At 45.3% G+C, this 13,558-nt stretch overlaps 1 protein-coding gene across 4 annotated transcripts in view; it reads right to left on the reverse strand.

Moving 5' to 3' along the window:
- Positions 1-11,189: 11,189 nt before the first annotated feature.
- TRIM33 (tripartite motif containing 33) overlaps positions 11,190-13,558 on the reverse strand; it is a 37,373-nt gene continuing 35,004 nt past the window's right edge. For all 4 annotated transcript variants that reach the window (XM_056361496.1, XM_056361495.1, XM_056361492.1 and 1 more), the window contains one exon: positions 11,190-13,519. In XM_056361496.1, coding sequence (XP_056217471.1) covers positions 13,307-13,519 — 213 coding nt within the window. In that variant the 3' untranslated portion in view covers positions 11,190-13,306. The remainder of the gene's footprint in view (positions 13,520-13,558) is intronic.

A 13,558-nucleotide genomic window follows, 5' to 3' on the forward strand; every position in this document is an offset into this window, starting at 1 on the left:
TAGGGTCTCATTTCAGCCCTCTGTGCTGTGGACACTATTACCGGTATCACTGCATCATTTCCTTTAAAAAGACTGCACTTTCCTTGAAGGCCAATGAAATGCTGGTGTCAGAACTCAGAAGGCAGATTAAAATTTGTCTTTAGTAATAAAGCGCTAAAGATTCCTGAAAAGCCTTTGCTCTCGCACAGTCCTAAGCCACCGCAAGTCCAGGAAGCCGGTGGAGCCCCTTTGCAGCGTAACTACGATAGCATCCAGGACTTCCCTGATGGCATGAAGTGTTTCCAGAGCAGAACAAGGGCTTGGTTGGTGATTTCCACTGACAGTTCACCTGGCACTTTGAAGCCCACCTAGGCACACCGCTCTAGCAGCCATCAGGTGGGTAGTGTTTAGATTTGAAACAGCCCCAGACTGCACCACATGTGGCTTCTTCTCAGGAAAGAAGAGTTAGACACTGAGAGAGCTGGATAAAAAAATCTGGAAAAAATCCCACATCTGTACAGCACAGTAAGAGATGGAACACATCCATCTGCAGTCACCTTTCTGCTGCGCTTTAGGCCGTAACACCTGGCAGAGTGCAGGTTGCCAGCCCAGCTCTCCACGGAACTAACACAGGCTTTAACAACCATTTTTTTCATGGAAATAGAAAAGCAAAGTAGAATATATTTAACCTCAACCTTCTGGAAGAAACAAACTAAGTTGATATCTGTAATGGAAAATAAGGAGGTATAAGCTGGTTTTTTACCCCTCAGTGTGCTTACAAAGTATTTGCCATATTCTAGTTATTTTTATCCCTCTCGGTGGAAATACAAGTAATAAAAATAGCAGTATTTCTAAAACAGAGAAAACAAAAACAATGGTGCACAATTGTGCCTCTGAGAGTAAATGCTGTAGTGATTTTATTTCAGGAGAAAATTAACATGTGAAAAGAAACCTGAGAGCTCTTTGATTAACCTGCTCTATCAGCCTCCAGCAGCACCACAGATCTGCAGGATCTGCTCCCCCACCCCGATGCTTTCCATCCAACACTCCGAAGGATGTGAGTGTTCTCTCAAACGGTGCTTTCCAGACAGGCGCAGCCCCCGCTCCCGAGTGCTGCTGCCCTGCATCACCCCGTACCACCCCACATCACCCCAATCATCCTGCATCACCCTGCATCTCCCCGCACCACCCTCATTACTTGCATCACCCCGCATTGCCCCGCATCACCCCCATCGCCCCCATTGCCCTGCATGGCCCCACACCACATGGCATCACCCCCGTCACTCTGCACCACTCAGCCCCGCAGGGACTGACGGCTCTTCGCCTGCTGAGCTCTGCAGTACCCAGCCCATCTGAACTGAGCCTGGCACCGCATCTTTGGCCACTGAGTCTGTGCCTCTCTCCTACTCCCCCAGGCACTTCCCTGCCCTCATGGACACCAGGCGGGGGGGAGGTCCTGCTGCCAGGCCTGCCTGCTGCTGCCTGGACAGTCCCAGCGCATCCTGGATGATGGTGGCAAACCTCTTTCACAAGATCCAGAGCCAGCAACCCAAGCGATTTTATGGCTAGAAACACACAACTCTGCATGGAAGATCTGTGTTACATGCACAGCTTACCCTCAGAGCATCCTCTGCAAGGATCTCTCCTGGGAGCCCAAAGCAGCATTTGCAATACTCCTATCAGTAATAACAGAACAAAGAAAACCCTTGCTGATCACTTCACAACTTAATAAACTCCTTCCACAGGTGACAGTGGACAGAAGAGTTAATCCTAAATGACACATGTGTTGGCAATCGTCTCCGTTCCCAAGGATCCTCATACAGAAACGTAACCAGCTTCCTCTATTAGCTGTGCTCCTCTTTCTGGGGGATATGAAGCTGTGGGAAAGGAGGCGCATCAGGTCCTGCAGTTTGGAATAAGGCCTGTCCTTGCCAGCTGCTCATGGAAAGAGCAGGAGAGCAGTGCAGCAGAAGGAAAGCAACAGGCTGTTCTCATCAGGCAGGAGGGTTCAGAGCGCACCGCTGGCACCCGAGGGCTTGCCTGGGGGCAGCAGGGATAAGAGGATCACGTCTGCCTCATCGCAGGGTGTTTGCTGCTCCTGCCAGCACCAAATATCAGGGCCAAGAGATTTCACTGGGTTGTGGGGGGGTTTTTGGTTTTTTTTTTGTTTTGGTTTTTTTTTTTAAAATCTGTTTACTTACTGATAACATTATTTCCCAAAGCTCTAAATGACAAGAGGCAAGGACACAGAGCCATTAGCGCTGTCAAAAAGTTGTTTACTTAGTTGGTCTGCTTTGATAATAGTCAAACATCCTCCCCACCACTTCTCTCAGCCAGTGAAGCGCCCTCCATCACTGTAGCAGAGTGCTGCCAAAGGCAATAACCCCAGTCACGGGCAGCCCAGAAGTGCAGAGGGGGTGACGGACCCACCGCCTGCAGCACCCTGTCCCTGGGAGGTATGGGCCCCCAGGCTGCCCCCAGTCCCAGCCCCAGACATTGTCCAGTCCCTCACGACTGCTTGGCCAGAGCCCTGGCGAGGGTCATGCTGCAAAAATCATCTCTACACATGAGCACTAGAGCTCTGAAACAAACAGGAAAGAACATTGTTTAGTTTAACCCACCATGTGAACAAGGGTATAGGTTTTCTGCTGACTTTGATGAAGCTCTGTCAACTTATATCACCTACAACTGTGGCCCCATACATCATGCCTCAGACACACATGTCCAGAAAGCCTTCTCTGTGAAGCCAGTCACCACGCTCATCATACAGTAAAGGTAAGAAAGAGAGAGGGCTCCTTGCTTGTACAGAGCAGGAAAGAGTCTCCAGGCCCAACAACAGCATTACTGAATCACTTTCTACAGAATTTAGTTTTCAACAGCGAGCAGCAAATAAGATGGCCTGACACATTTATGTTCTGCTCAGACACTAAAAGGGTACTGCGTCTGTGTCTATCTGGAGGAGAATTAGATTGATTATAATTGGGCAGCAGATTAAATTTCTTTGACATGTCAGCAGTCACCCCATGAGCCAGCAGCAAGCTGCCAGATCACTTGCTGCGAAAGGCAACTGAGAAACTGTAGAGTTAAAAAAGATCATGCTGTAGTGCTGGACACCAAACTAGGGAAAGAAAACTTCCAAATAATCAAGCGGAGCACTGAATGCTGACAACACATTATAATTAATCATGTTTTCCACAGGGAAGGAGGGCATTGCACAAGGGTGGTAAAACCCAAGAACATACTGCAGCTTCAGCAGGAGACAGACCACACACAGTTTTTCCACAGCCCCACTCAGCTCTCCCGGTTGCCTACCAAATGCCTTGGTATTACCCACTTCAGCACTGCCCGTCTTTCCAGCAGTAAATACTGTTCCTTAACTCATTCTGGGCAGTTATAACCCTTCCTTTTCATTTGATGCAGGGCAGCAGGAGAAGAGATGACAACGGTGAAAATCCAGCCCACGTCATGGACATTATTAACACTTGGCATTCCCATACAGCTGTGCCCAAGCCCCAGGCAGGCTGAACGTACCCAGCACGTGCTACAGGGCCTGATTTGGCACAAAAATCCAGGGCTAGGATCAGTGGCAGGCTCGGATCTCACCTAGTCTCAACTCTTTGCTCGGCGTCAAGGGATGGCATCAGATGTAGGACCAGAGCACAGGGCTCCTGTCTACAGGTGACGCTCAGCCCTCGCTCCTCTCAGTACCTCCCAGGAAGCTGTGGCTGCAGCTGTGGTTACCAGCTTGGTTACTTGCTCTGCTCATGAAAAGCACCCTGAGGCACAACTTCTAGCAACAAAAATGACTGAGGAGCACCTCCTTCCTAATAGGTTTCAGCAGGGCAGAGCCTATGCTACACACCTGGTTAAACAACAAGCCCCACTGCTCTTTGTGGTTGGCACCAACAGTGCTCGAAGCAATGACCAGAGACAGGGGAACAAACCTGATCACCATCGTAGTAGCTCCTAATTGCTGAAAGCTTCCCTGACCCCTGCGTGCCTTGCAGTCACAGAGACGAAGAGGGGGCAGATGAGGCAGGTCACCAGCTGAGGCTGCTCCTACATGCCCCCTTCCCAGCAGGCAGGTTCACAGTGTCCCCCCAGCAGGAGCGGTGCCCAGTGCAGTCATTTCCAGCTTTCCCTGCGCGACGTGACCGCGTCACCTTCAGCTCTCTGCGCGCACGTCCAGGCAGTAAGCACAGCGCTCTGTTAAGGCTAAGGTGGAGAGAGAAATGAATGAGACTGAAGTCCACAGGTGACCACATTAAACGCCAGCGCTGACCCTAGGGTACAAGGCTCGGCACCCTGCCCGTGCCTCGCCCACAGCAGCTGGGTACCTCGGCCTGCAGGAGCCGAAGCCCCTTGCCCGAGGATCGCTACCCGAGGCAGAACTACTTGCTCTCTGACACCAGCACGTAGACTGGCCGTGTTGAGAGCACCACCTGGTGACATGTTCTGTACTAGAAATTTTAAAGAATGAACAGTTAATTCACAAATTCGTAGCAGAATGATGCAAGAACGTACAGGCCGTGACCTCTGCCTTGACGCAGGGTGCGTGTCCGGCGACCGACGGCCGATTATTCCCAGCCCGCCCCGTGCTTCCAAACACAGTTGCTGCAGTTCTCTGAGTTACATGCAACTTCCCTGATGTGTTGAGCTGATTAAACCTCAGATCAGCAGATAATCTGCCTTCATTTAGAAAGCAGGATTCACCTTTGAGCATGGTCCCTGTCATGTGCTGTCAGAAGGACTTGTCGCTGCAACATCTCCTTCCTTTGAAAACAGGCTAGGGCCAATAGAGCAGATAAACTACTTACATTTGGGATTGCCTGGAGACACAGATGACTTCCAAGAGGAAAACAGACCTCAGTTTGGCATTTTGCATCTTGTCCGCAGTCAGCTGCAAAACCACCGTTCAGATCCATGGCACAGACCCCGTAGCTGCGCCTGGTTGCAGTCGCAGGACGGCACCAAGCATGTCTCCAAACACAATTTCAAAGGAATGGTGTTTTCGGCCACTTTCACAGCCAACTCTTTCCTCATAGGAAAGTGGTCTGAAACAGATACACACTGCCACGTGGATCTCAGCACCAAATTCACAGCTTCAGCAGCCTGCATGCTGTATTCCAGCACCACACTCCCTGCAGTGGTGGAAAGCTTCAAAAGATGTGATTTCCAAACACTTCCAGCTGCCAGAGTTATGACACACCAGATCACTTGTGACCCACCAGCTACATAACATTTGCTGAGGAACTCCACTACCATGAAAGGCTTTTATGTTTCTCTCCGACATGACGTACAAAATGAAAAAACAAAGATACTCCAAACAAGCCAGTTGCCCCACAGGTCTAGCTAAGGAAGTAAGTGCACCCAAACAAGCCTCCATGCGCTCTGTAGCTGGCCGGCCTCTGACCCTGCAGAGACCCGCTTCCCCCCAGGGAGGGCAGGCGCCGAGCTGCTTCTGACAGCAGCAAGCTCATCCTGTGAGCCATGCTGTGGGTCTTGTTGAAGCCACACGCCATGCAAAAAGGGCTGTCAGCAGGTGAAGAACATCACTGTCAGGGTGAAGCAATAGATACACCACGGACCACCAGGTACACCGCTACACACCATAAAACACCTTGCTTGTTTCTTGGGGGGGAGCCTTCACCACCAGCCTCAGCGGATGGGACCCAGCACCATGTTTTGTGAGTCCTGTGTCATCTGTTAAGTAAAGTTATGCGCCTAGCACGCGTTAATGAAAGTAGCAGGAATTTATATCCCCAGTTTTAATCCCCACTAATTTAGCAAACATTATCCTAGTTCCTAAGTGTTAAATCACATGAAGATCACCAAGCACTTGGCTGCAATGGCTGCCCCTGGAACGCAGTGGAAGGTAATTTCACAAAGAGCAGTTCTGCTCTGCGTGAAGCACTCTGTTCGGCATGCCTTGCCCCGCTAACACAGAGCAAAGGACACAGAATGGTGCAAAATATCATATGAAATGCCGTTCGGCCCTGGTATGCATGTTCAGGTGAAGTGATCCAAATTGCTCACACAGTGGATTAACAAAAAGGGGAAAGGCTAGTGCTCTGCAGATACAGGCTTATAATCTCAAGAGGAAGGTGGCAAAAATGTCAAAATCACATACTCGTCTATAGATATAGGTGCAAATTCTACAATGGCAGCAAATGGTGAAATACTAGCAGCATAGTTTCTGACTCTTGCTGGAGTTTCAGGACGGAGAGAGGAGATTCAGATATGCCCCTGGGGTGGGGAATAAAAAGTTGGCAACTGAACTGTGGCACTTTGTGATGTGGTGAATATCCTGGTGTCACTGGAGCAAGCCAGAAGTTTAGCTAGGAAACAAAGGGAGAGAAACCAAGCATGCCTAGTGAGGAAACCCAGGGGATCGAGCAAATTTAAATAGAGGTGCTGAAAATGACAGATGGCAGTCCAGCCACTCCAGTAGCCAGCACCAGTGTCTCAGAAAGGGATAGAGCAGATGGGCTGTCAGAAGCTGGAGCAGATGGACAAGGCAGGACTGGGATTGCTCTGGACACAGTACGGCTGTGTTACAGTGCCTGGCAAAGAGAGATGAAACCTCCACCCAGAGAACTCCTCATCGTTCCTCTGCCAGCAATGCACCGAACTCCAGCTCTAGAGGAATCAGAAGGGTCAGCAGGGCACCTAGCCAGCCGTTTGTGCTAAGCATACGCAGAGCAAGCATCGCCTCAGACCGGCAGTAAAATCCATCTGAAGTGCAATGGTTTAGGTTCAAACCATCTATTCCTTTGCTGCAGATTGCAAAAGACAAGCAAGTGCGTTCAAGTGCTCGTAAATACAAGTGCTCTCAATTTAGCAAGAACAAACGTGTACTTTGGTGAAGTTAACTAAACCTTTTCATAGAAGACAGCTCTCTTACCAGGAAGCTTCTGTGATACTAAGCCAAGACAAGCACTTAAAGAATAAGCGAACAAGAAAAATCCAGTTTACAAACTACAGCCTGAAGTTAGTTCTCTCATCACAACAGACACGCTTGCATCAGAGCCTTCACCAGCTGCAAGGGTTACATCTTCGAGATGGTTGGCATTCAAGGTTACTAGACCTGTCTCCCATTGCTTGCAGAAGAATTACTCAGAGGTGATTCTAGTTTATGTGCATGCTCACTTTACTTTCTTCTTGCAGGTCTACAAGGTCAGCTGGAGTACAATTGATACTGGGGCCTGGAAGGACCCACAAGCACTTAATCTGACTCCTGTTAAAACAAACCAGACTAGTTAGTTCCTGCTGCAAATCTGTAGTTGAACTGGGCCATATCCCAAGACATGTAAACTCGGTTCTGCCTTTACTTCTGATATGGCAAGTCATGAGACCGCTCCAATAGCAACATCAGCACAAAGAATGGATTTATTGGTCGGAGGGAGCAGCTCAAAGCATATACACTAACCTGCAGCTGAAAGGTGAGTGAACACAACAGCACTACATGTGCACAGCTTTTTCACTGCAAGCAGAAAATGCTGATGATGCAGGAGCCTCCTCCTCCTCCTCTCCCCTCACAGATGAGCAACCTCACTTCCCACACCGCAGCATCACGACCACTGCCGTCGCTCCCCGGGGCTTCAAGCCATGCCTGGCACCCGAGCACAGGGCCACACACCACGTTCCTATGTGGATCTGGTTGCCGATACAGTGAAATACACACCGAGCAAAGGCATACGCCGGTGGGAGCTCTGCATTCACTACAGACTCACTTCCAACAGGCAGAACGCAGGGACCACCGTGCAGAGCAGAGCGTGACAGACAGACGGCAGATGAGGAGCATCATACAGCTGTGGCTGGAGCGGTAACGAGTTACAGAGCAACAGAGTTCAGCTTCCTTTTCATTTTTCCAGCGCTTGCTGGGGCAGGGCCCACCGGGCACCGCGCCTCAGAGCCATCCCCATCCTGCCTGCACCGGGGCACCCTGGCCCCACCACGGCCCGTGCCCCCGCTCACACCTCCCACTGCCGAGCTTCGGCCGACAGTGGCACAAAGGGCCCCAGAGCAAACCTCAGCACAGCTGTGGTTCACCTACCGGGTGTGGGTAAGCATGTAAGGTCATCCCGTGGGGAAGCGCAGGGTGCTGCCACCCCAGCACCTCCCTCCCAGCCTGAGTCGGGTTCAGGCTTTGGCACGTGCTGCCCTGAGCGTGGCGGCTGCAGGTGCTGCAGCCTCGGGTGGTCACGCTCTGGCTGCTGCAGTAACCTGTCACTGCGGGACTTCCACACTACCAGAAAAATCTTTTGCCAGATGTGAACCAGCATCTTATGCCCTAATGCAGATGTGCAAAGAAGAAACTCGAATTGAGTAATTTTTCTAATTTAATAGAAATAACCAAAACAAAATGGCTTTCAAACAATTATTTAAACCGATCCAATACAACTTCTACAGCACATTCCAGAGCACTTAACAAGAAATATTTACAGGCAGCTAATGTATTAAATAACCATGTAAAGAAAAACTTTTTTTTTTTTTATTACACACCAGCAAAAAACACAGGAACAGAACAATCAGAAATTGTGACCTTGTTTAAAAAAAGTTAAATATGATTATTCAGATAATACAATACCACAGAAACAGCACTTTTTTGAAGAATCATATTAAAAGATGAGCAAAGTTCACTATGTGCAAAAAAGAACCAATTCCATTACTGGAAGCAAGAAATAATCGAAGAATCAAAGAATGCCATGAACTGAACCCTTCCATGAGTACGTTTACATGTAAAACAGGCTTTCAACCACACAAATCTTTATAGGCTTATATACATGTTTCATGGTGTTCTGAACCTAAGAAATACCTCCATTTGCAGGGCATTAGCAGACACGCACTTTTTTTTTTTTAAATGTAGCTCACTCTCTAGAGCGAATACTGCAACAAGTCAAACTTATAAAATATTTTAGTACCTCTCCTTGTAGAAATTCAATGAATTCTAAAGAAAGCAGCCTTGAGCTGTAAGATCACTCAATAGAAAAGGCCAAAACTGCATTTCATACATTTAATAGTTCACTTATAATAAAGATACCCAATGAACTGCGATTTGGAAAATTAATTCAATTCAGTTACATTAGAAAGCATATAAAGTAGGGATCCCCATAAGCAACACAGGAACTAGATGGAAGAGTTACTGTACACGCACTTTGAGAAAATAAAAGGAATTGCCATATCCGAAGATACAATGCATATGTTCTATCTGAAATATGTCTATGTAAACTGTGGCATATAAATTTTTTTTTAAAAAAGTACCTTCATTATTTACTCAAACACCTACTTTTTAAAAAAATATGTAACTTTCCCCAATTTTTAAAATAAAATGCCACACTATATTGTCAATAACTCCTGCACACTTTGTTTTTAAAAGCTAGACTTGGTGATATGCATACAAACTTTCCTATAAAATCACTATCCAAAGGAAAGGATTCCTGTCATGCTGATAGGCAACAGACAAAGCAGTTTTATTGCTTTTTCCAAGGAAGAGAATAAGAAAAACAAGAAAAAGCCAACTTCCAGTACATCATACACATAGCTTTAAAATACTGTTGCCATTGCCTAACCTTTTAGAGGTCAGCCAATAAACTAGGTTATACAACAGTGATAAATTTGGGCAAATTTCAAGGACTTCTGTTCCAGTGGCTTGCAGAAATGTTTATAAAACATTTCAACGATCCAGTGTTCAGCATGCCAACACAGCCAAATGTCACAAGTAATAGCAATGGTGACATTCCACATTAAAAAAAAAAAAAAAACCAAAACAAAAAACCAACCACAAACAACCCACCAACCAACCAACCTCTCTACACTTTGACAGAGTATTTTACCTTTTCAAAAGTTTGGGGAACATCCTTTTTGGATAGTAACTCTGCCTTATTATGCTATAGGCCACTTAATTCCAGGGCACAGTTAAATAAAAGACCTGAACCTATTCAGCTGACTAAATTATCACTAATCACTAGTAATTACATGGCAGGATACCTGCTGAGGTAATTGAGAAGTCCACAAGTAGCATACTGTACACTTTTCACTCATTTCAAAAGCAAGTTGCCTTTTACTTCTTTGGATTAACTTAAACTTCAGGGTCATTTAGAACAAAAATCAGGACATGAATGGTCTTTTTAACAAGAGTCTTAAATGAGAGCACAGCTACATCAAGCACCAGACTGTCTTCTCACTATCACATTGGAACGCTGCAATCACACAGCCAGAGGAGCTGGCGGACTGAGCACACCCATCACATTTTACCTGCTGCAGGTTTTACTGATATAAGCTACGCATTAATTGCCAGGGTAAAACACACCACCACTTGCACATAGCGCACACACATCGTCTGGCACAGAGCAGATGCTCGGAGTAACACAAAGGCCTCTTAATACAAACCCCATGAATTTGCTCTTGAACAAGTTACATAGTGTGGCACCAAAAAATTGCCTTGAGTGAGCAAACCTTTACCTGCCCTATGCCAACCAAATACAGACTACAGGATCAGGAAACGTATTAGCAGAGCTTATCTAATCCCTTCAAATAGCGAAGTTCTATTCAAAACTGATTTCCAATCATTGAACTGTACCGGTAGTTCCAAAATGAAGGGGCGGGGGTGGGGAGGATAATGTTGTTTTGTTTCTTTTATATAAAAACCACTTAATATTTCTTGCACACAAGTCAAAACTCCACATAATACTACTGAGCACTGATGAGCTGAACAGAAGGACCAGTTCCAGAAGTTCAGTGGGTTGTGTGCAAGAGTAAAGCTTGAGCTCTTATGAGGGTCAAAGCTTAGCATCGCTTGTAGTTTGCAGGTGAAACGGTGAATACAGGCCAAGTCACTAGCCTACAACATCTGACAATTCTTCTACCTTGCCACAGAAGCAAACTCACCAGAAAGACTCTTCTAAAGCGCGCAGAGACCCGCTCTGGGGCTGGGTGCAAACAGCCGGTACAGCCCTTGCAGCAGTGCCCCGAACCGCAGCTCTGCAGCAGGGTGCAGCAGGGTCCTTCCCCATGCTGGGACCCAGTCTAGGGTGCCGTCATGCTCGTCCTGTGCTCCAGTTGGGGCAGGGGGTATCTGCAGTACTCGAATCCATGACTGGTGCCTTACAAAGCAAACGGTTACAAAGCTGCAGCCCGAAGGGACAGAACCTGGAGTGCTTAAGCGCCATAAAAAGAGTAACCCCAATTGAAGAGAATTCACAAAAATCTTATTTTCATGATAATTTTAATAATGTTCCTTTGCAAAATGAAGCTGAGAAACTAGAAATGCATAAATAGGCAATACACAGAGCCATTAAACGATCCTTTGTTACTATGAGTGTCCTATTCACACACATCATCCTTTCTAGGGGCAAAGTTTTGCTATTTGTCAATTTAATGTTTAAGTATAATTACTTTTCCTTTCACATACAACCTGGTAAAAAATAAATTTAAACTGGCACTATGTTAATATCTGAGAAATGGGGTAAAAAACCAGCTTGAGTTTTAAGTGTAATGTTTGCATAATCTAAAGAAGTGAGCTTGAAGTTACTAATACCTTCAGTCCCCTCATTTATTGTGAGAGGTATAGTCACAATGTACATATACTTTGTTCTTATAAAAAGAAATCAAATCTTAAGTGATTTGCATAAAAATTGTTAAGAGCATATCTCAATTTGATACATTGTGCTAAAATATTTATCTTTACCATTATGGTAAAGTGTATACAATGTCACAGGAATTGCTCATGCCGAGTATACCAAAAATCCAGTGATCTACCACAGAATTGCTGTATTCACACAAGGTCTTATGGCAAATTTCTAGTCTATCAACTTGACCACATCCAATTGAGTGATTTCTTCATCTTGTTAAAATAAGATCTACATGAAGGCCAGAAATTAAATTTATCATTTCTAGTACTGATTTCTGTCAATAAAGGAAAAGTATAACTACTTTGTGATGACCTTATTTCTAGCCAGAAATGCTGGAACGAAGGCAGCATGCAACAGGAAAGCACTGCAGAGATGCCTGCCAGAGGGTTTAGGGGAACAGGGAAATTGTTCTGTTTTCAGTATTTGACCAGAAACCACTCAAAGCCAAATCCTGGTCTGTGCAAGTGCTTTGTTCAATGGATGGACAAGTAATCCAATATCAACAGATTTATTCCAATCTTTCTAGACATTTCGCTCATAAGCTGCTTCTGAAGGAAGTTCTGAGTAGTACTCAAAAATAAGACAGAACCTCAAAATGAATGCAATGTTAGAAATAGCATATATTACAAATCTTTTCTTGATACGAACAATCAATAAGAATACATATTAGCTTAAAAACAGTTCAGCAAATATTGCTGATCTGCAAGAAATCTCAATTCAGTATTTACAAATAAGACAAAGTGAATACAGGAAATTTTACACATTTGGTAGTTACTAGGTTATTGTTTGCCAAGTGGTCTATTAGAAACTGATATTTAGGAAGACTGGAAAAACACCTCAACCAGTTATTACCTCTTCAGTCTATGTATTGAGTACAGAAAATTAGACAATGAATACTAGAGATTAACATTCTACCTCATTAGGGGGATCAGGGACAGATGACACAATGCTGACTTCTGCCATGAATGCCATTAAAATGTTCTGTGTACAGGATTCATGATAGAAATATACCTAGCTCTACCGAAGAGAGATCGTTGCCACCAGTTTACTCTTTTCATCTGTCAAGAACTCACACTCCTGCACTTGCCAATTCAGAACAGTTTAATGATTTTTGTTTTTCCTTTTGCTATACATAAAATGTAGTAAAGAAAGTCAAATTTTGATAATTCAATCAACACTGAAAATCAGTTATTCACGATACCGCTTAAATGAGATGATAAAAGCAATGACAAACACGCACTGAAGTTCACACAAAGAGGGGATTTCAGGAACATTGCTTACAGTTTGCACTGCAGTCCAGCATGAATGCGAGATACAGTAACTGTACTGGTCCAGTCCTGCAGAACTTTTTACTAAGCAGTCTCATCTGTACATGGAACATCTCTTACCAAAGCTGCTGCTCTCCAACATTCATCCACCTCTATCTGTGAGACCAGGATGAGTGTGTCCCCTCCATCAGGAAAAGAAAGAATATAGCAAAGAATCAAGGAAAAAACCCAAACAAACACTAAAAATTTACAATACAGTTTTTTTCCCCTTTTGATGAGAATGCTTTTCTGTACAAGTGTTTTTTGTAATCTAATACTGTTTAAAAAGCTATCAGCTTCTTCAAGATGGCCACTGTAGGCATGATAATATTCCAGGAACACTTAAATAACAGTTTTTACAATAAATTTTAGGTCCATATCGTTAGATTACTTTATATGCACTGGTCTCTCATCTGATTTTAGGCGTTTTCTACGTGGTTGTATAAAATCTTCATCGGAGTCCTCAGTTATTTCACCATCATCCTCTTCCTGCTCAAATTCAGGCAAAGGCTGGAAGGTCCTGTCTGGGTAGATCTCTGTAAGTTTATCTTCAAAGTATAATGCAACTGCCTTCCCTGCCTGCGCTACTTCTGAATCAGCCTGTAAATAAAAGAAGACAGGAATATTCACCTGTTGGAA

This window comes from Falco biarmicus, chromosome 16, assembly GCF_023638135.1.
Source record: "Falco biarmicus isolate bFalBia1 chromosome 16, bFalBia1.pri, whole genome shotgun sequence".
In the NCBI taxonomy this organism is placed as follows: Eukaryota; Metazoa; Chordata; class Aves; order Falconiformes; family Falconidae; genus Falco; species Falco biarmicus.